General features: G+C 43.0%; 1 protein-coding gene across 1 annotated transcript in view; it reads left to right on the top strand.

Annotated features, from left to right (window-relative positions):
* Positions 1–19,470, top strand: part of KCNK9 (potassium two pore domain channel subfamily K member 9) — a 94,320-nt gene extending 74,850 nt beyond the window's left edge. Inside the window, exon 2 of the mRNA XM_048287133.1 lies at positions 18,141–19,470. Within this exon, the coding sequence (XP_048143090.1) occupies positions 18,141–18,982 (842 nt within the window). The 3' untranslated portion in view covers positions 18,983–19,470. The remainder of the gene's footprint in view (positions 1–18,140) is intronic.
* Positions 19,471–19,920: the final 450 nt, after the last annotated feature.

Genomic DNA, 19,920 nt, shown 5'->3' with positions numbered 1-19,920 from the left:
TCCTTTCCTCTAAAGAGGAACCTCATTAGGATCCTTGGTTTCCCGATGGTGATATTAATGCTTACCTTTTGACATGGCACAGGTGTTTAGAAGGAGCTGAGCAATTGTTTAACTTTTCTAATTTATGTGACCAAACCCCTCGCAGGTTCTGGGAGAAAAAAAATATGTGAGTAGAAACTGGTTTATGTTTTATAGCTTTCCTCCAAAATCATGCCAAATGCAATGATTTGGGCGACATCTGTGAAGGCAAAGTAGGGCATACCCAGCAAATTTGCTTGATATTGTTTCCTTTGGACTGTGTCACTGAGTGAGAGGGTGATTGCCCCAGCAGGATGAAGCTTGTGGACACCAGCTTCAGAGCACTGTCCATCTCTAATCAAAAGTTGATTTGAAGAAGAGGTAAAACTTGAGCTACCACTGATGCACATAAAAATGCCTATCTGCAGGGTGTAAGTCTGTGTGTGAGAGGGCTTCTTTAAGCCCAGATACTCACCATTCTAAAACATCCTCTTGTATGCACAGAGGCTCTGGGACTGGATTTTTAGCCAATATAAATCAAACTAGCTCCTCAGGGCATTCTGCTGACTTATACGAGCCAAAGATCCTGCCCTGGGGTGAGGAGAGAGCACTGATTACAGTGTGTATGTGTGTGTACTTAATTAGGAAGGACTTCAAGCTGTGTCTGTGCTCTGGAGTCCCCACTGAGTTAACTTGGTGTGGCACAAGTAACCTTGTGAGCAAACGCAGAATCTGGAGATCTGGTAATGACTTCCCTCATTTGCTGTTATGGTATGTGTTTCCCCACAGGCTAGATAAGGAGGGAGGGAAGGAGGCAAAGTGCCTGAGAGGTTTTGTTTTGCCTGTATTGCCTTTGAAATATTGTATAACATGTTTGAATGCTTGATCTAACCAAGGAGTAGTTGTTTTACTTCCCAATCTAATAACTTCCTGATGTCTGTCTCCTCTTAGCTTTGCTCCAGCTCGACTGCACAAATACCATTTAATTGCGTTCTTGTGGAAACTAAAGGCCAGCAGCTTTGCCAAGAAGGGCTAATTTTATAATGCCCCATGCCAGAATTAATCTTGATGGCACAGATAAGGCTGATGGTTTATAGCTGGCAATTATCATCACAGGAGATCTGTTGCATAGGGTGATTACAAGTTATGGAATTCTCTTAAATATGGGGCATTGCAACACCTGTTGCAGGCAGGTGTTCGCTGTGGTTAGACAGATGGGAGTGAAAGAAAGTGGGTGACCGAGAGGAGGAAAATAGAACCAAAGAAAAGGTGATAACAGCAAATGAAAACAAGTAGGGTGAAGGCACGAGAACAGCAATGGAGTGATCTATTGGTGGAGCAGGCAGGGAAGAGGAATGGATATAACCAACAAAAAGGGAGAGGTGTGGAAATGAAATTGAAAGAAACTGATGGGAGAATTAGGCCAGTGAATATGGAAGTCTATCTGAGATTCAGTGTAGTCAGAGACCTTTTTTTTTTGTTTTGAAGGAAATTTTCAGCTTCTGTCTTTAGGCCATGTCCCACCTGTCTGCCTGGTAAGAAAAACAACTCGGTTACCCAGTAGATGTGCCGGTGCTTACCAGAGTCTTCTCCCTGGGACAGGTTCTTCGAAGCTGAAAGCTGGTCCTCTGCAGAGATAAATGAAACCTTGCCAGGTTTATAATGCTGCTGCTGCTACACAGCCAGGGAGTCAGAGGTCTTCAGGACTCAGGAACAGCTTCAAACTCAGTGTGAGCACTTGAAGCTGCTGACAACAGCTCTATCAAACTGTTAATGGTTTTGCAAGGCAAATGAGACCCATCAATGAATGAGGTAGCAAGTCTGAAAATGAAGCTGTTTCTTCCAAGAGTCGTAAGCAACCAACCAAGCAAATATGAAATAGCTGTTGGTATGTATTTGGTTTACATGGAAAGGTTTTGGTAGTCATGGCCTGCAGGGTGGCTTCTATGAGAAAACATGGGAAGCTGTCCCCATGCTGGAGAGAGTCAGCTCCAGCCAGCTCCAACATGGAACACGCCAAAGCTGAGCCCATCAGCAGTGCTGGTGAGACCTCTCTGATATATTTAAGAAAGGGTATAAAATGCCAGACAGCATCTGTGAGAGAGGAGTGAGAATGTGAGAGAGAGGAACAACTCTGTAGACACCAAGGTCAGTGCAGAAGGAGGGAAAGGAGATGCTCCGGGTGCCGGAGCTGAGATTCCCCTGGTGCAGAGCATGGATGTCCATGGGGGAGCAGAGATCCACCTGCAGCCCTTGGAGAACACCCCAGAGCAGATAATCTATGCTGAAGACTTTGGAGGACCCCATGCTGGAGCAGAAGGATTTGCCCTGAAGGAAGCTGTAGCCCTTGGCAGGCACACACAGGAGCAGGAATTCCTGGCAGGAATGGCAGCTCATGGAGAGGAGCCCATGCTGGAGCAGGTGTGCTGGCCCATGGGGGACCCACACTGGAGCAGTTCCTGGAGGACTGTGCCCCATGGAAAGGACCCACACTGTGGCAGTTCTTGAAGAACTGCAGCCCAGAGAAAGGACCCATGCAGGAGTAGTTTGGTAGGGACTATATCCCATGGGAGGGACCCCGTGCTGGGGCAAAGGCAAGAGTGTAAGCAAGAAGGAGTGGCAGGGACAAAGTGTTATGGACTGACCACAACTCCCAGTCCCCATCCCTTGTGACAAATTGGGAGAGGAGGAGGAGAGAGAAGACTTGAGAATGAAGGTCTGAAGTTGAGAATGGGAAGAAGGGAGAAGTAGGGATAAGGGGTTTTTCGTTTTGCCTTTGTTTCTCACTGACCTAGTCAGAGAGTAAATCGCAATAAATGAAATTACTTTTCCCCAAGTTGAGCATGTTTTGTCCATGATGGTAACTGTTGATCAGTCAACTTGTCCTCATCACAAGCCACAACTTTTTCAATCCTACTTTTTCCCCCTATTCTATTGATGGAGGGGAAGTGAGAAAGCAACTTTGTGGCCAACCAGGGTCAACCCACTGCATGATAATATATATTTTTTCCCAGAAATGTACAGCTGAAGAAACTTGACTTCCACAAAACTATTCTAATAAACTTACTGATAGTCCAAAATTGAGCATGTGTTTGCAACTCCAATCCCAGACTGACAAGTGTGAGATGATAAATAAATCACATTGTAAATACAGGCCCCTTGTAGATTCATGGGACAAGTGGAGGGACATTATATCTATTAGGCAGGGTCTCCAGTAGACCCTCAGCAGTGCTGCTTCTTATTTATATAAACTTCAAAGCCTTCAAGTGAAGCTGAAATAGAGACTTAAATCACAACAGGAATAGTTCTGGAGGATGTTTTGTTTGAAGAAGTTTGAAATAGGACAAGAGGGAATGGCTTTAAACTGAAAGAGGTAGATTAGATTAGATATTAGGAAGACATTTTGCACTGTGAGGGTGGTAAGGCACTGGAAGAGGTTGCCCAGAGAAGCTGTGGATGCCCATCCCTGGAAGTGTTGAAGGCCAGGTTTGATGGGGTCCTGTGCAACCTGGTCTAGTGAAAGGTCCCTGCCCATGGCAGCAGATTGGAAGGAGATGATCTTTAAAGTCCATTCCCACCTAAACCATTCTGTGATTTTATGAAATAACCCTTCTAGTGTTTTTTCTCTCATTTTGAATAAACTAATAACTTCTCTCATTAGAAGGCCCATTTTGGGGCGGATATCAAGCTCTAAGTCTGATCTGTATTCTTCGTGACTAGGCATTCTCCCTCTCTGGGATCCATGCTTGGAAAGTGCAGATGGTAATTCCCTGTGTCAGAGCAGAATTGTGAATAGTTAGGAACCATCTCATGTGTCATTTATAGAGCCCCTGCCACTGCAGGGTCTTGGAGCACAGTGGAGGTTCTCAGGTATAAAAACTGTGCAAATGATGTTTATGACTGCTCAGAAATGTTCCATGAAGTACTTTGTCAGTCTGATTTATTGAGCCACCTTGTACGGAGGAGTTCAGCAATGAAATAAAATGAAAAACACTGGTTATGATATTAAAATAATATAGTAGGTCATTGTTTTCTACCCAGCAGAAGATAAATGATGAGGAGTTTGAAGAAGTTTTTCTGAATGACTTCCCATTTCTTCCCACTCAGTTTGACTATTCCTGTTGGCTGGGAATAGAAAACTGAAGTGATGGATGGCTCTGATTATGCCTAGTCAGGTGCATTAAATGGTGTCTCACTCTACTGCCTCCTACAATCTTTCTGCTCGCTGTGCTTATCAGGGCTGGTGGGGAAGAAGTAGATGTCTGTAAACAACAAAGAAATAAAAGGGGAGGTGAAAGAGCTCAGATTGGTCTCAGCAAAAGGATTTTCTGGGCACTGGAAATGTGTTGAGGAGTTTGAACAGATCCACTTTTAGAATAACTAATTGGGATATGTCTGTCAGCTTGAAGACTCAGTAGCGCACATGAACCCCATCCTGCTTTCCATGGGTCATTTCATGGGAGAGATGCTTGCAGTATATGGAAAGTTTCTTTTTAGCATCCATCTGTTTAATGCTAGCATGGAGCTTAGCTCACATGCTTGTCTCTGGTTAAATCATGAACTCATGTGTACTTGAGTTACAGTGCTGTGAGTTCACAATCACCAAGAATAATTACTCTATTTTCATCAGTGTAGGACAAAATAAAATCCTATGGATTTTTAGCTACGCACCAAGGACGGGTAGGTTTGAGATGCAGTACTTCATTTCAGGTTTTGTGTCAGTGCTGTATACAAGAGCTGTCTAAAGTTGTATGAAATACAATTTGAAGTCTGTACAAATGTGGCATTGAATTTCTGTGGCTCTGTATCTAAATTTGGGTTGTTGATGTACAAGAAAATTGAATTCAAGCTGGAAAGGTGCAAAATGCTGTCAAAGTGACCCTGTCTAATGTAACAGACTAGCTGTGACTGCTTTATTCCTCCTAGGAAAAATCAAACAAACAAACCAGGCTGGTGAGATATGGCTGATCTTTATTAATCTGTAGGAAAGGTGAACTAGGTGGGTTGCTGTTTGAGCTAAGAACTTCCATGTGAAGAATCAGACCTTGAGCAAGTTTGGATGGGAAACAGGAAAACTTTCAGCTGTAAGAGCACTGTGTTTAGGGACAGCCTTTCAGCTTGATTAGTGGAGATGGAAGCCCTAACTGAGGTGTACCTCTATCTTTTTAGGAAGGAGATTTTCAATGCACATGAGTTCAAGTTCTGGGTTTAATATCTCTTAGGCTCAATTTCCTGACTTTCCTTGGGCATTTTCTGATGGCTGGAACAGCATCCCATGAGAAATGCCTCTGTCTTTGTCTTGTTGGGGAAAGGTACCAAGGTCTCTACGCTCCTGGTGAGTCCTTGCCTCTGTGAGATCAAAGTTGCTATCAGAAAAATATATGAGATGGCTTCATTTGGAAGTGCCAACCCAGTGAGTTAGGCTGGTGTAATTACCCTGATACTGCAATTCCAGCAAATCTTCCCATAGCCAAACCTGAACAATGTTGCAAAACGTCAACCTTCATGTTTTAGCTCAGCTCTTCTGTCTTCATGTGCCTCAAAGGTAAGTACTGGCTCAGTGAAAAGCTGGACAGGACGGTATCGTTGGGCAATATATTTCCATTAACTTTCTTGGTTTCAGCTTCAAAAAACGCTTTCTCAATCAGAATTGAACTTCTTCCTTCACAGAAGTTTTGATTGAATGATTTCAGTATTTCAAAGACAATTGGCAGAACACACTTTAAAATTCGTAGAGGATAATTGAGGCACTTCTCTTTGTTTGTATTATCAAGCATAAGGGTTTTTTTCTTGGGGAATAAGAGCAAGAGAAATAAAAACCCATGTACATTGGTAAAATAAACTGAACCCAAAGCATTTGAGCATTATTTTTTTCTTCATTTTTAATGAAATCCATGTACCTCATTCAATGAAATCTATCTGTAAGTCCAGTTGAATTACTGCTCTGCCTATATGTGATGTAGTGGGGGAAATGATGACAGATTCCGCTGACTTTCACTGTTAGATCACTGAAGCCAGGTTTCAATTACTAAAGCTGCTGCAAAATTAGAGTGTCTGCATGGAAAATAACCTTGGCCAAAACTGCAGCCAGCCAGAATTCAGAAGACATGTTTGGGGATGCTTTTCTTCAGAGAAGAGTACAATAAAGGCTGTAACTGATGTAAAGAAGTCTGTGATTGCAAAGTTCTAGAAGCAGGAAAACTTGCGCCATTCTGGCTAATTTCTTTTTTGTGGTCATTAAGGGACAGAGAATCACAAGCAAAGAAGAGGGAAGAGGAATTTTTGGTTCCTCCAAACTCGACTGTTCACCTGCTGACACAGAGACTTCCCTGCAGGAAGTGATTTTGTATCTGTATAACTTTGTCTAGATCAGCGCTTTCTCTGTTTTAGTCAAAGTTGTGTCTCTAAATTGATTTGCTGGCATATTTTTCTAGCAGGGATTGAACCTAAGCACAGTGGGAATAACTAACCCTTCCTTTATCTGACCTTTAGGATGGGGAAAGTCCTGGTTCCTCAACAGCAGAAAGGAGAATCTGCTTAAAATACCATAGGCCTATTAATGTTTTTTAAAAGTTGGAAAAATAACCTTTTTTTTTATCTTCCACATGGGAAAAATCTGCAGTAGAAACAGCACAAAATTGAAACAGATACATGGGGGGAACTCATGGCAAGTTGTATGTGCTCTTGTGTGTCTCTTAGTTGCATAAAGGGGAAAGTTGTAGAAGGAAAAATGCGATTGCTTCAGTGCAAACACATCTGAACCACTTCCCTGAGTGTCACCCCGTGTCTCTTGCTGGATGTGCTGTGTTTTACCAGCCCAGCCCTGACAGCATTTGGCATCACACAGATTTATGAACATGACTCTGTGAACTGCACTGGACGGTGACATCACAGCTTCAGAGGACGTGGGTGCTACGTCATTAATGATCTCAGTCACTCTGCTCTGTACTGGACTTTGGTGATATTCGTTTAACAGGGTTTTGTTGAGATACAGCTTCTTGAGCCTTGGCAGTGTCAGATTGAGAGCTGAGAGCAGGATCCTATTAACCCTGTGAAGACTCAGACCTGGTGGTTTGAAAAGAACTAACTCTTTGAATAAAGTGGGATCAGAAGTTTCTTGTGCCCCTTTTTTATCAAGCCAGCATAGAAGAAACCCATTAATTTTTGGTCTTTTGTTAAGACATGAGCCCCTGTGCTTCTTCCTGATGTATTTCCCCCTGATCCCTCAGAGTACTGTTTGGATCATCCTGCCTGCAGGTGGTGAGTCCTTCATCTTCCCCCCTCATGGAGAGGACTCAGATAATTGCCAATAAACTGTGAGCAACAAAAATCAGTTACAGACAACTATTAATATTGCCCAAGAAGTCAATTTATAGAGGTGATTAAGGAAAAAATGCTTCTTGCAGTCACATCCATGGAGTAGAAAGAGCCTTTGTGATGTACAGAAATGACAGCATCAGGAAAAGTTCGCTATACAGTGAGGACATGATGTTATGGTGATGGTCAGTCAGACCTACATATGCAAAAATGACAGTATTTTGCAGTCCAGGGAACTGATGACGCTGATACCATGGTCCTACAGCTAGAAGGGCTGTGCACAGCTCTAGAAGAGATCCTGAAAGTTTTTGAACAGCAAGAGTGATCTCAGACAAGTACAATAAAAGTGATCATATAAGGAGCTGCTTCTAAAGATACAAAATCTGAATTGTGTAATTACATGTATCTGTACATATGTATATGTTATAAAATGCCTCTTTTCTTCCTTGCTGCAGGACTCTGCCTCCCAGAGCTCTGTTTATAACTAATATTAACTAAGGTTTGAAGCTGTGACTACCTCCAAGAGGTGTAAAGGAGTGAGCAATGATGGAGAGAAATGGGGGATGTTGGATTGAGGGCTACAGAAGAACAGTGTGATAAAAGGCAGCATAGAATAAGAAAAATACAGGCTGTGTATCAAAAAAAGAACTTCCTAATAGCTGGACCTATTGGACAGGGCAACAACTTCTTAAGGCAGAGAGCAGAAACTCTGTTAGTTCAATCATTTAAACAAAACTGGACAAAGCCCTGGAGAATATATTGTAAGGAACAATCATATGCCATCCCCTGGGAATGGATAACACAACCTGATAAAGTCTTTTCCTAGTGGTTGTGACGATGCTCTTCAGACTGAGAACTTGTTCTGGGCATGATTTGTCTTGGGACTAGATATGATGTGAGCCTCAGGTCAGTGTTCTGATTGATTCAGAGAACCAAGCAGAGAGGACGAAAGGGAGGAAAAGAGTGCAGGGACAGTCAAAAATAGAGCTCATGGGAAAATATTGACTCAGAAGTCAACTGTCAACTGCTGCCCAGCTGGAAATCCAGCACAGAGCTGCTGTTGGTTTTGGGAGGAGTCAGGAATGGTACACCAGACACAAATCTGGTATACCAGAATCACGGCTGTTTAAATGGTTGTTTCCTCACAGAGCTGGAGAGGAACCTCTCCTATCTTCTCAGCCTCTTTTCTGAAGCAAAGGAAATTGTAGGGATGAGCTGAGATACTTTTCTATCTCTACAAAATGAACTGGTGAATGTTGGCATCTTTGATTTCATGGGAGGTGGTACCTCAGCTGCTCTGTTACCTTATTGAAAAGAGTTGCCAGGGACTACAGACATCTCCTATCTAAACAGTAAAAGTAGTGCCTAAGTTCAGCAAGAGGATGTTTGAGTTAATCATATTTTCTGTGTCAGACAGATGAGCAGAAAGGTTGTGATTTCATGGGGCCATTTGAAGTTTTCCAATTTCCCTCATTTATGTTTTAGTAAAACCCCTTATAGTGTAAATTTTAAACAGAAAAAAAAGGGAAAGATTCACATTCAAAAGAAAAAAAGTAACAAGCACAAGCAAATACAGAAGTCTCAAATATTTTGGGGTATTTTTTTGAAGCAAGGTTTTTCACATTTTGTCTTTTGCTAGAAACAAGTTGTTCCTTGAGCAGCAGTGGTAGTCAAGCCTGGTTTCCTGTGAACTCAGAAACATCCCCAGTTCTCTTGAACCCTGATTTGCATCTTCATCCTTGCAGGCAGACAGATATTCCATCACAGGCTGCTTTATAAGGTGATGGAGACATGACATTCCTTCAGTTCTCTCCCATGCTGCTACATCTCACCCCGCCATGAAGGACCTCCAGCTCTTGTTTCTTTCCAGTAACTGGCCAGAGAAGGAGCTGATCCCAGCTGCAGCTGAGCCTGCACTGTGTGTGTGTTGATTTTTAGGCCCTTTTATGTGTATTCACAGATTGGCCAGATGGTAGGCCCAGCAGAACAGATCACTATCAAGTTCACATTACAATTTCTTCTAAGTGGTGGAAATTGGTGAGCAGCTTCAAAGTTATTGTGGAGGAAAAACAGATGAGCAGAGATACAGATATAGACGGCTTATCCTTACCACGAAATGAGAAAAACACAGAGCTAATTAGAAAAAGGAAAGTTTTTTATGCCTTGGTTTAAACTCGTACGTCTATTCCTTACTGCCATAACCCAGTGGGTATTTGAAAGGGCCAAATGTGACCAAATCTCTGTTTTTGCATTATGCAGAAACAATAGGTCTCAAAACAGAGGAGCTGTGTCCTGCTGGGGTCTAAGTCCAAGAGGAATACAAGGTCTTTTTCACAGGAAGCAAAGAAACCCCCACGTCTCTCCACCTGGGGGAGGGTGGAAACTCTGTGGGCACAAGCCTCTGACAGGAGTGTGGCAGAATAAGCAGCACCTCCAACTGCTCTGCCCCAATGAACTGAACAGATTTGTGTTCTCACCTCCCCAGGGAGGAATCCAGCAGGGAACAGCAGAGGCCATCTCTTGTACACGCTAGTGGTGGAGTCCAGACCGGGAAGGAGAAAAGTGCAGTCTAAGCAGTCTGAGAACCTCTGAAACACAATTCTCCAATGTGTCTCATGAACGTGACCTTGCTGAGAACCTTGCAGGGACTGGGACACATTATTTGCCTTGACCCTCTAAGAATCCAAAGGAAATCTCTTCAAGAGGGTCAGCTTCTTACAGGGAACACCTGAGTGTATTGCATGTGATCCCCAGTTGAAACCAGCCAAACCTGAAGTCCTACCCTGAATCAGAAATGAGCATGGCTGTGTTTCACTAAATTGCTGCCTTTGGATCCCTATCATTTAAGCTAATGTGGGCAACATAACTGTCTTGCCAAGTGCCACCCACAAGAGGACTACCCAGAATGCTGTTACAGCTGATGGCCTTAGTTCTTGCTCCATCAAGGCTGTAAGATTCAGGGCTGTGTTCTTAAGCAGTTGCCCAAGCACTCTTGGTACTTTTCCTGTGGTTGAATCTTCTGATGGGACATGATTTAGCCACATCTGGTGATGGTCAGGAGTAGGAATTGATGCCAACAGGCAGTTTGGGTGATGCAGAGCATTCACCAGGCCAGTATTTACTGCAACTTGGTGTGGCTGGAAGAGAAGCTATGGGAAGAAATTGCTATCAGTAATGCTCCAAAGTGGAAGGTTCAGGTTCCATAAGGAAGGAGATAATGTGGGATGGCTGCAGACCAGAATAGTAGAGGGAATAAGGAAATGTGGCAGAGGAATGAGTGGCAGCAGTAGTTATCAGTCTCATTGGTTTTGGATGAGTCCTTCAGGTCTGCTGCTGGATGTGCTGACAAGCAGTAGATTCAGCATCTCTGGTGAGCTTACAGGAGCCACTGCTGCAGAGGCAATTCCTGAGGCCAAACACTTCTCTGTCCTGACTCATGATGTGCATAGGTGGCCTTCCACCTGCAAGACTGGCTTTGGCTGTATCTTCACCTGCTGCTCAGCAGATCTCTTCCTTTTCCTCCTTATTTCCTTGCTGCATGTTGCCTGGGCCTGCCTCTCCCATCAGAGCTGCTTTTGAAGCTGTTTTCCTTGAGCATGTGGGAAGTTTGATTTCAAGATCAAGAAGAAAAGAAGTCTGTGCTTATGGTGGGGAGAAAAAATCCATGGAAGCCTGTTGCATCCCTGCCACCCAGAATAGAAGATCATCTGCAGGTTTGATATAAAGCAAAGCAGTTAATGCAATTTCCAAGGTGTCATGACATTATTTCTGCAGCCAGGACATGGAAGCAGTTGTAACAGACCAGGGATGAGCCAGGATGAGAGGCTGAAGCTTGTCGAGGGATTTAGGATTTGAAGTTGCATCTGGGCAAGTCAGATTCTTTTTCCTCTCCCTATCTTCTCAACAAGAGATGATATAATCATGTATTGCTGTGTGTTCCTTAGGGAGACATGTGCCATGATTTATCCTAACTTTAGAGACTGTCTTTTGAGCATGGAAGGGGAGGATGTCTTTGAGGATGGAAGAGGATGTGCAAAACTAAGAGAGATTGTTGAGCTGAAGTCTACAGCAAGATCACTTGACAAGGGAATAAAAGAAAAAAGAGGTCGTGGAGATGTTTGAGAAGAAAGGCAGCAGGATTCAGGGAGAGGCCAGATATGTGTGAGAGAGAAGAGGGTGCAGTCAGCAGTGCCCATGTGCCAGGAGAGTGGTGTAGTTGCACAGCAGCTTTCATCCAGGTAACAGCAGCTCTTGATTACCTTACAGGAGAAAGTCTTTGTCCTCGTAAATGAGTTACTTCCAGTTAGTTAGATAAAATATCTCCCTGATCCCTCCTGAAAACCTCTTTCATCTGCACCACAAAGGCCACGTTGTTTCTTCTCCCTTCTGAAAGCTGAAAGCACGAACAGCAAATCCAGCGGAGAGACAGCCTGATCCTTGTGGCAGTTTCTCTGACGTAGATGAACCTCTGAAGTGAAGTGTGTTACATCAGGAAGATGTTTTAATCTGAATTACGCTTTCCCATCTGAAGAATAGGTGCTGCTATCCTCTCTTCATTATCTCCTGGCCTGGGCTGCTGCCAGCATGACTAAGAAGGGTTTGAGTCACACAGATGGAGAAGTTAATTCCTGTCCGGAGACTGTTGTCAGAGACAGCCAGGCCCAAATGCCCATCACTGGGATGAATGATGTGTCCATGAATGAGGGGAGAAACCTCCTCCTAAGAGAAATAAAGCATCCCTCATGAATAATGTAGAGCATTGCTTTGAGATTCAAGACATCTAAGACTTGTTGCACATTAAATGCGAATGTGAATGAGGCTTAGCTGCTCTGCAGATACACTCTGGCCTGAGCATGACCCATAACTAACTCACCACTGTCACAGTTTGTTTTTTTTTTAACACTGGCCATGTACTTGGCCTGGTACCAATGCACATCTAGAGACAAACCTCTCTCAGTCTCTGGCAGAGCCCAGCGTAGCAAAACACTCAGAAAACCCATGCAGGCTCTATCTGTGCTCTTAAGTGAAGCAGGACCTGTGTTTTGTAGGACACAGAGGCCAACAGACAGACGCATTGAATGCCAGTAATAGACAAACACAAGTACTGCCCAAGGAGAGTGCTTATTTGCAGTGGTCCCTGGGGAGTGTTAACTTCCATGTGTGGGCCAGGCATGGACTTTGCCTAGGACAGTGCTGCTTATTCCAGGATGAAGCCATAATGGGCTGGGCTGGTGATAGAGTGTGGACATGAGGGGCTGGTGGTGGAATTCATCCTCAGAATCACAGAATCGTTAAGGTTGGAAAGCGACACTTAAGATCATCAAGTCCAATGGTCAACCCAGCACCAACACCATGTTCACCATTAAACCATGTTCTCAAGTGCCACATTCACATGTTTTTTGAACACTCCACTGCTTCCCTGGGCAATCTGTTCCAATGCTTTACATTCCTTTTCATGACAATTTTTTTCCTAATATCTAACCTAAACCTTCTCTGGCAGAACTTGAGCTCAGTTTGGTTTGCTAGAGTAGATACCACCTTGCAGTGTTGGAGATGGCTACCATGTAGATGAAACACACTGAATATATTCAGGTTTTTTTTCCCTAATGTTTTCTTTTTCTTGTGGATTTACTTATTCCGAGCAGTCTGTATCATTGCAATAGCATGAATTTGTTTAAGACCCTTTTTGCCCCAGAAACAAAGTGTTATTCCAGGGAGTTTGTGTTGGAGGAGAAGGCAGATGTTATGGACCTGTCTGTACCCCGCAGCTGAGTGTGGTGCCAAAATCACTGGTGTAGATCTAAGCAAGCTGTTCTGTCCACATGAGGATGCAGAGTGCCAGAGATACTTGCTTGGGGCCTGAATACAACATGGCTTTTCGTTGATAGAAGGTCTATAAAATCATGAGTGGCACAAAGAAAGGGAATTGGGAATGATTGTTCCTGGTCTCTTCCAAAAAGGAGATACCATTACCATCAGATGATAGTAATGAAAGGGAAGTAAAGGAGCAATGGCAGTTTTTTTAGAGAACACATGGCTGATCTGTGAACCTTCTTGCCACAGGATGTTGCAGCTGCAGAAATTTCAGACACATTGAAGGGACAAGCCCAAACTCATGGAAGAGAAATCCATTGTGTGTTACTAAACCCAGCAAAAACTGGCTTAGGAAATCCCTGAGCACCAAATAATGAAGCTGGGTATGTGAAGTCTTGGGGGAAACTCACATGTAATTACAGCATTCCTATGCTCTTCCTCAGCCATCTGCTTTTGGTCAACGTTGGATTCAGGTAGCTGTGCTCAGAGTTCGTGTGCACATTCTGGTTGTGGGCTGGTACCCCAGCATAATGTCTCTTCACAACCAAGAGAAAAATACTGGGGTTGTCCCCAGCTGTACTTCAGAGAGATTGTAATGAGTAGTTTCTCTCTGAGTAGTTTCTCTCTGTGTCTCATCTGAAAGGCAACAAAGAAAAATAAGCTTTGAAGAAGGCTCTAAGTGGGTTTTCCTCAGACCTTCATAGCTACACTCTGGTAAACAAGAAAATAGAATTCCTTTTTTGTTCTAGAATTACATGTGGGTGCACATGGTCTTTGAGAGTTTTTCATCAGAGAATGGACAAGGCCCAGAAAAACCAAAGGCTGGGAAGTACCCCAACAGAGTACTGATTTGGTGCCAGCCTTTACACTGTGATTCTTTTCTTCCTTTACTTACACCTTCCTGAAATTCTGCTTGGTGTCTGTAGCCCAGCTGGTTCATGACTGGGAGGAGATGGATTTTGTGGTGTATTGGTACTCCACAGTCCAGAATTGGAGTAACACTGAAATATGACATTTCTTCGTGCCAAGCTATCCTTCTTGAGCCCAGATGAGCTCTGTCTTGAAAGCCTGAGCAGCTGAGAGGGGTTATGAAAGTGAAGGATAGTAATAATGATATTGCTTCCAATCAGGGTGAGAGTTATTTAGACTTTCCTTGATCATTCAAATGATATCTCATTAAACATCAGGCAAAACTGCCTGCTGTGGTCACATTACTGTATTGTGGGACCTCATCAAACCACTTACTATACCAGAGTAGGGTAGGCAGTGTTTACTTAGATGTGGTCCAATATAAGGCTCCATCTATACCTTTCTCACTGTTAGCTCTGTGGCTTGTTAAGGGATGCATTTCCTGTACCCAGTACTAAGGTCTTCTGCTCAATCTTTCTTCTTCACCACAGAAGAGAGAGACGTCCTGATGTCATGATTAACCTTTCTATTTCTCTTTAAGCCTTGTGTTTCTTATGGATGACACAAAGTCATCTTTTTATACTCTGCTAAAGGGCAGTGACATTCGTGTAGAGGAAATGAGGAAGAATTTTGGTAGCTGAAATCTGCTACCAAGTCAGTTGCTTCTGCTTCTGCCTTTACTTGATACAAGTAAAACCCAGCTGCTTGGAGACTGACTCTGTGACCTGTGTGCTTTCCCACCATTAATGATCCTTTGTGCCTCTCTTCCTTGGGCAATTATTCACCTTCCCCTTTTTCCCAGAGGCAGTCTCTGATGTTAAGAAGACAGTGGCTTGTTTTAGATTTGAAAAATACTGAATTTTAGAGAGCATGCACTGCTGCAGTTTGCTTTCCATGCATTACTCTGTACATTGCTGGATAGATTCTGCAGTGCTTAAGTAATAGAGAGTTAGTCTGTCTTTGGTCTCTCAAAACTCCTCATTTCAGAATGTTTAGGGCAATGGCTAAGGTGTTCCTTAAAGCCATGTTGCATAGGATAAATATGTGACTCTTTGAAAAATCTTATTCCAGCTTGATTAATAAAGTGCTTTCTTTACCCCAGATTCATGGTGCAAATACAGTGAGAGATATTTATCTGACATTGTGGAATGTGAGTATGACTTGGGGCAGGATAGAAGTCAGAATTTCTGAATATTCTATCTACTTATGTGAACTGTGGAAAAATTAAAGCCTGCTGGTGTCTCTGCTTCCCTATCTGCAAAACAGGAATATGGGTATATTCCTATCTTATGGGATATGCAATTACAAAGTCTGTGGCAATTCTCAGAAATTCAGTTGTGAGATAGCGTGTAAGCACATAATATTAATGTTTTATGATCTCTCTAAACTGTTTCTGGGGATATCTTTAATGATAAGGATATAGTGGGATCCAAAGAAACCTTTTTTCACCCCCAAAATTTTTTTTTAGAACCCAAAGTAAAAGTTGTTTCCCCCAACTACCATCTCTGCAACCATGTGGAAAATCACATTTTCTGAAGCTTTCCTTCTCTTTATCATCTGTAACTAAAGCTATAAAATGGGAAGACATCCCTGGTTTAATTAACACCCCTGTAGTTCTAAAGCTGATCTTAGTAATGAGAGGAAATTACAGCCTTTATTGAGGGACAGTCAGGTGGAACTAACCCAGCATCAATCTGGTGAAGACACTTCCCTTTCCAGGTAATTTGGAAACTGCTTTTTATGATGAACAGACTACCTGGCTCAATACAACAGGTGAATCTGTTTCCTTTATAACCCGGGAAAGAACCTCCTGTTTTGAGTTTTGTGCTTCTTTGGTAAAGTGGTTTTTACATCCCATCTGTCAACAACTACTAGCTGACATAATTATAAACCTGTTGCTTTTTGAAGGGGATTCTTGCTGGTTTTCTTGTTTTCTTTTCTTTGTACACTCTTGCTTTACACTTTGAAGGTTGCCTGGTGTTCATATTTTAGTTCTAGTAAAAGTGCAGACTCTGAGGTGCACCCCCATCCTGATGGGAAGGCAGAGTTCTGGTTTCTGCATCTCAAAAGTGGTGTGGCAGAGCTACAGAAGATCCAGAGGAGGACATGGAAATCATCAAGGAAATGTGGCTTCTGCTAAATGAGTGAAAAGGCTGTGGCTTCAGTTTAGACAGAAAAAAAATGAGAGCAGAGATAAAGCTGAGTTTAGCTGAAGCCATGAAGGTGGTAGATAACGAAGATTTAGAACTTCAACACTGTAGCTAAGGTGTTCTAGCTGAAACAAGGAGATATCCTTGAAATTAAAATGTGCCTTTTTAAATAGCAGATAGTGAACTTCTGGAATTTGTTGTCACATGAGATTGAGGAGGTGTGCAGTGTCAACAGTTTCAAAAAAGGATTAGACATATTCAGAGCAGCAGGTCCATGACCTGAGTCTAAATGCAGTGGGCAGGGCTCCTCAGTGGTCCTGCCTCAGTGGTATCTTAGGTCAGGTCTGTCCTCCAGCTTCAGATCTGTAAGAGTGTGGGTCTGCTGAATGCTCTGTGTTTTATCTACCAGCTGTCTGTGGTATCTTGATATATCAGGGGCTCTTGTATGAAGCTAGATGACTCTTTCTGGAAAACTGATTTAAACCCTCAATATCTACAGTGCAGGCACCTACACTGGAGACAGTCACTCAAGGTGACTATCTATCATGATTAGGATATCCTCATTTGGCTGTTTATAGGTAGTTGTCTGCCAGTTCTGTGGGTGTCTAAATTCTTCTGCAGTCAACAGATGTCTAGTCAGTCTAATGGGGACCTAATGAACATGATCAATGAACACTCAGAACTGTCATTTCATCTTGCCAGACTTGGGATGTTCAGTTAAATAACTCACTACTGCCCGTTTTCATAGAATCTTTGTTGACTGTAGTGGGAGTTTGGACACACAGAACACATGCAAATACATAAATGTAGGTATATTAATTTTGTACTGAGTTCTGTCCCAATATTTCTGTTATAATAATTGTAGAGAAATAGTTTTCTCCTGAGAATAACTCACTGAGCTCATTTAGATGTCTCTGTGTCACAACAGGAACTGCCCTTGTGAAGTACATATTTCCACTCACTGACTTTAAAGGGACTCTAGACTGTGGTACCCACAAGGTAAATGCACACCATCGCCAAGTGGGTACCAGCCATCCCATTTTGGAGACTTTGATACAGTCCCTTAAAATATCAGCTGTAAGAAATGTAGATTTTTAGAGCAATGTAATGTGAAAAGGTGTAATTATAATATCAAAACAGCTCCCTGCTTATGGTTTGATTTAGAATAAAGGCTTAGCCATGATTTTACTATCTGAAAACTGTGCTGTGAAATGTGGTCCATCCTCTGTCCTGGATTAGTTTAACATCCTGATGAAATTGCCTTTGCCATACTAACTGTCAAAGCTGTAAAACTATGGCACAAGCTGGTAAGTTGTTTATTCTTCCAGTAAGTAAAGATAGAACAGGCATTAAACCCCTGAATTCCTATGATGTTCCAGTAATGAGTGACTTTCATAAATTGTCTAGGAGAAAGGCTTATTCAGTATGGAGGAGTTTGAAAAGGAATTTCTTTGGGTGGTGGATCTGGATGTTGTTAACTTCATGCTGTCGGCAGACACAGAATTTGGATGCCATCACTGTACTCTGGTTTTGGGACAGGGCAACACCAGCTACTGTCAGAAACACTGTGGGAGAGTCTGTCTATTTCCAAAGTTTCCACTGTTGCACGTGAGACTGGACAGATACGAAATTTCTTCAGTTAATTAATGTGATATAACCTTATTTAGGAGACTCAGCATTGTTTGAGGTAGAATGGATTGCCCATTCTTTCATCTTCCCCACTCCTGTGTGAACAGCTTTGCTGTTCTTTGCCTTACCTACTTCAGACACAGGGCATGGGTGAGGAGATACGGGATGATGGTGTGACTGCAGTGTCCCTGCAGCTGTGGATCTGGCTGTGGCATCAGAGTGATTTGCATGGCTTGCATGACAGGGGAACCGTGGCCATCACCTGCCCTGCTGACTGTCCTGTGTTTCCATCCCCCTTCCCAGGTTACGGACATGCTGCCCCCGGGACGGACGCGGGGAAGGCCTTTTGCATGTTCTACGCGGTCCTGGGGATCCCACTGACACTCGTCATGTTCCAGAGCCTGGGCGAGCGCATGAACACCTTCGTCAAGTACCTCTTGAAACGCATCAAAAAGTGCTGTGGCATGAGGAGCACCGAGGTCTCCATGGAAAACATGGTCACTGTGGGTTTCTTCTCCTGCATGGGGACACTCTGCATTGGAGCAGCAGCCTTTTCCCAGTACGAGGAATGGAGCTTTTTCCATGCTTACTATTACTGCTTTATAACATTGACTACTATAGGGTTTGGAGACTATGTGGCCCTGCAGACCAAAGGGGCCCTTCAAAAAAAGCCTCTCTACGTGGCTTTTAGCTTTATGTACATTCTAGTGGGGTTGACAGTCATTGGGGCATTTCTAAATCTGGTTGTTCTCAGGTTCTTGACCATGAACAGTGAGGACGAGAGGCGGGATGCTGAGGAACGGGCGTCCCTGGCAGGGAACCGCAACAGCATGATTATCCACATCCAAGAGGACTCCCAGCATGGTCGGCCACGGTACAAGGCCGAAGTAACAGACCTTCAGTCAGTTTGTTCCTGCATGTGTTACAGGTCCCACGAGTACACCAGCCGGGTGGTGTCCCACCAAAATTCGTTCAGCTCGAAGCTGAACCCCCAGTACTTTCACTCCATCTCTTACAAGATAGAGGAGATCTCGCCAAGCACATTAAAAAACAGCCTTTTCCCATCTCCTGTCAGCTCCATCTCACCTGGGTTGCACAGCTTTACAGATAACCACAGGCTGATGAAACGGCGAAAGTCCATTTAAAGGGATTTGTCTTGTTTTGCTTTCCTTGTTTTTCCCAGTTCTTTGTTGTTTTGGGTTTTTTGTTCCTCGAGTGAGACGGAGCGAGGCCAAAGGGAGTAGAGCAAGCTAGTCCTCCTCTGAGACTCAGCTCTTGAGCATGAAGCATGGATTATTACTGTTCCAGCAAAGTATGCCTTACATTACCCCCTTGGTGGATGTCAGAGGATTCAAGATGACGTGAAGTGGGTACCAAATCCAAAGTTGCACACACAGCTGAGAGCCTTCATGTGCCACTGGCACTCCTGACCTAACAAACTTTTTTCCTCACGAGCAGGTTGTAGTGTGTGTGCGTGTGCCTGTGTGAGTGCCGGGTGCGTGTGCGTGTTTGTGCGTGTGCAATTCCACAACCAGTGCCATGTGACAAAAATCAAAGCATCAGGTATTACTTTTTCTTTTGCCCTTGAAGCAATTGTGTTCCAGCCTGCTTTTTTAGATTGCTTCCAAAAGGAACAGGGAGGGTGGGAGGGGAGCCAATTTGTTTTGGGTTGTTTTTTGCCAAGACAAGCATGCGCCATAAGCAGTCAATATACCAGCTGTATCATGGTAAATTTCTTAATGCTAGATTTTAGATTGTATTAACATTAAAAAAAAGGCAGGAGAAGATGGATCATTTTAGCTTGCCAGTTCAAAATTTAAAAAAAAAAAAAAGCATGCACTTTGTAAAACTGGTATGCATAATAAAAACACAAGAAAAACTAGCAATGGAATTAATAATCAAAAGCAAATAATCATATTAATTTAACTATATTTAATTTTATAATTTTCAACTGTTCTAACAATTTGCAAGCAGAATTTCTAAGATAAATTGGGAGAATTGTTGGAACAAGAGAGTGTATTTTGTTATTTTTATTTTATTTTATTGATAAATTATTATTATTATTATTATTTTGTGCAGAAAT

This window comes from Corvus hawaiiensis, chromosome 26 (assembly GCF_020740725.1).
Source record: "Corvus hawaiiensis isolate bCorHaw1 chromosome 26, bCorHaw1.pri.cur, whole genome shotgun sequence".
Lineage (NCBI taxonomy): Eukaryota > Metazoa > Chordata > Aves > Passeriformes > Corvidae > Corvus > Corvus hawaiiensis.
Note: the sequence above shows the minus strand (reverse complement) of the source record. Positions and strands in the feature narration are given on the sequence as shown.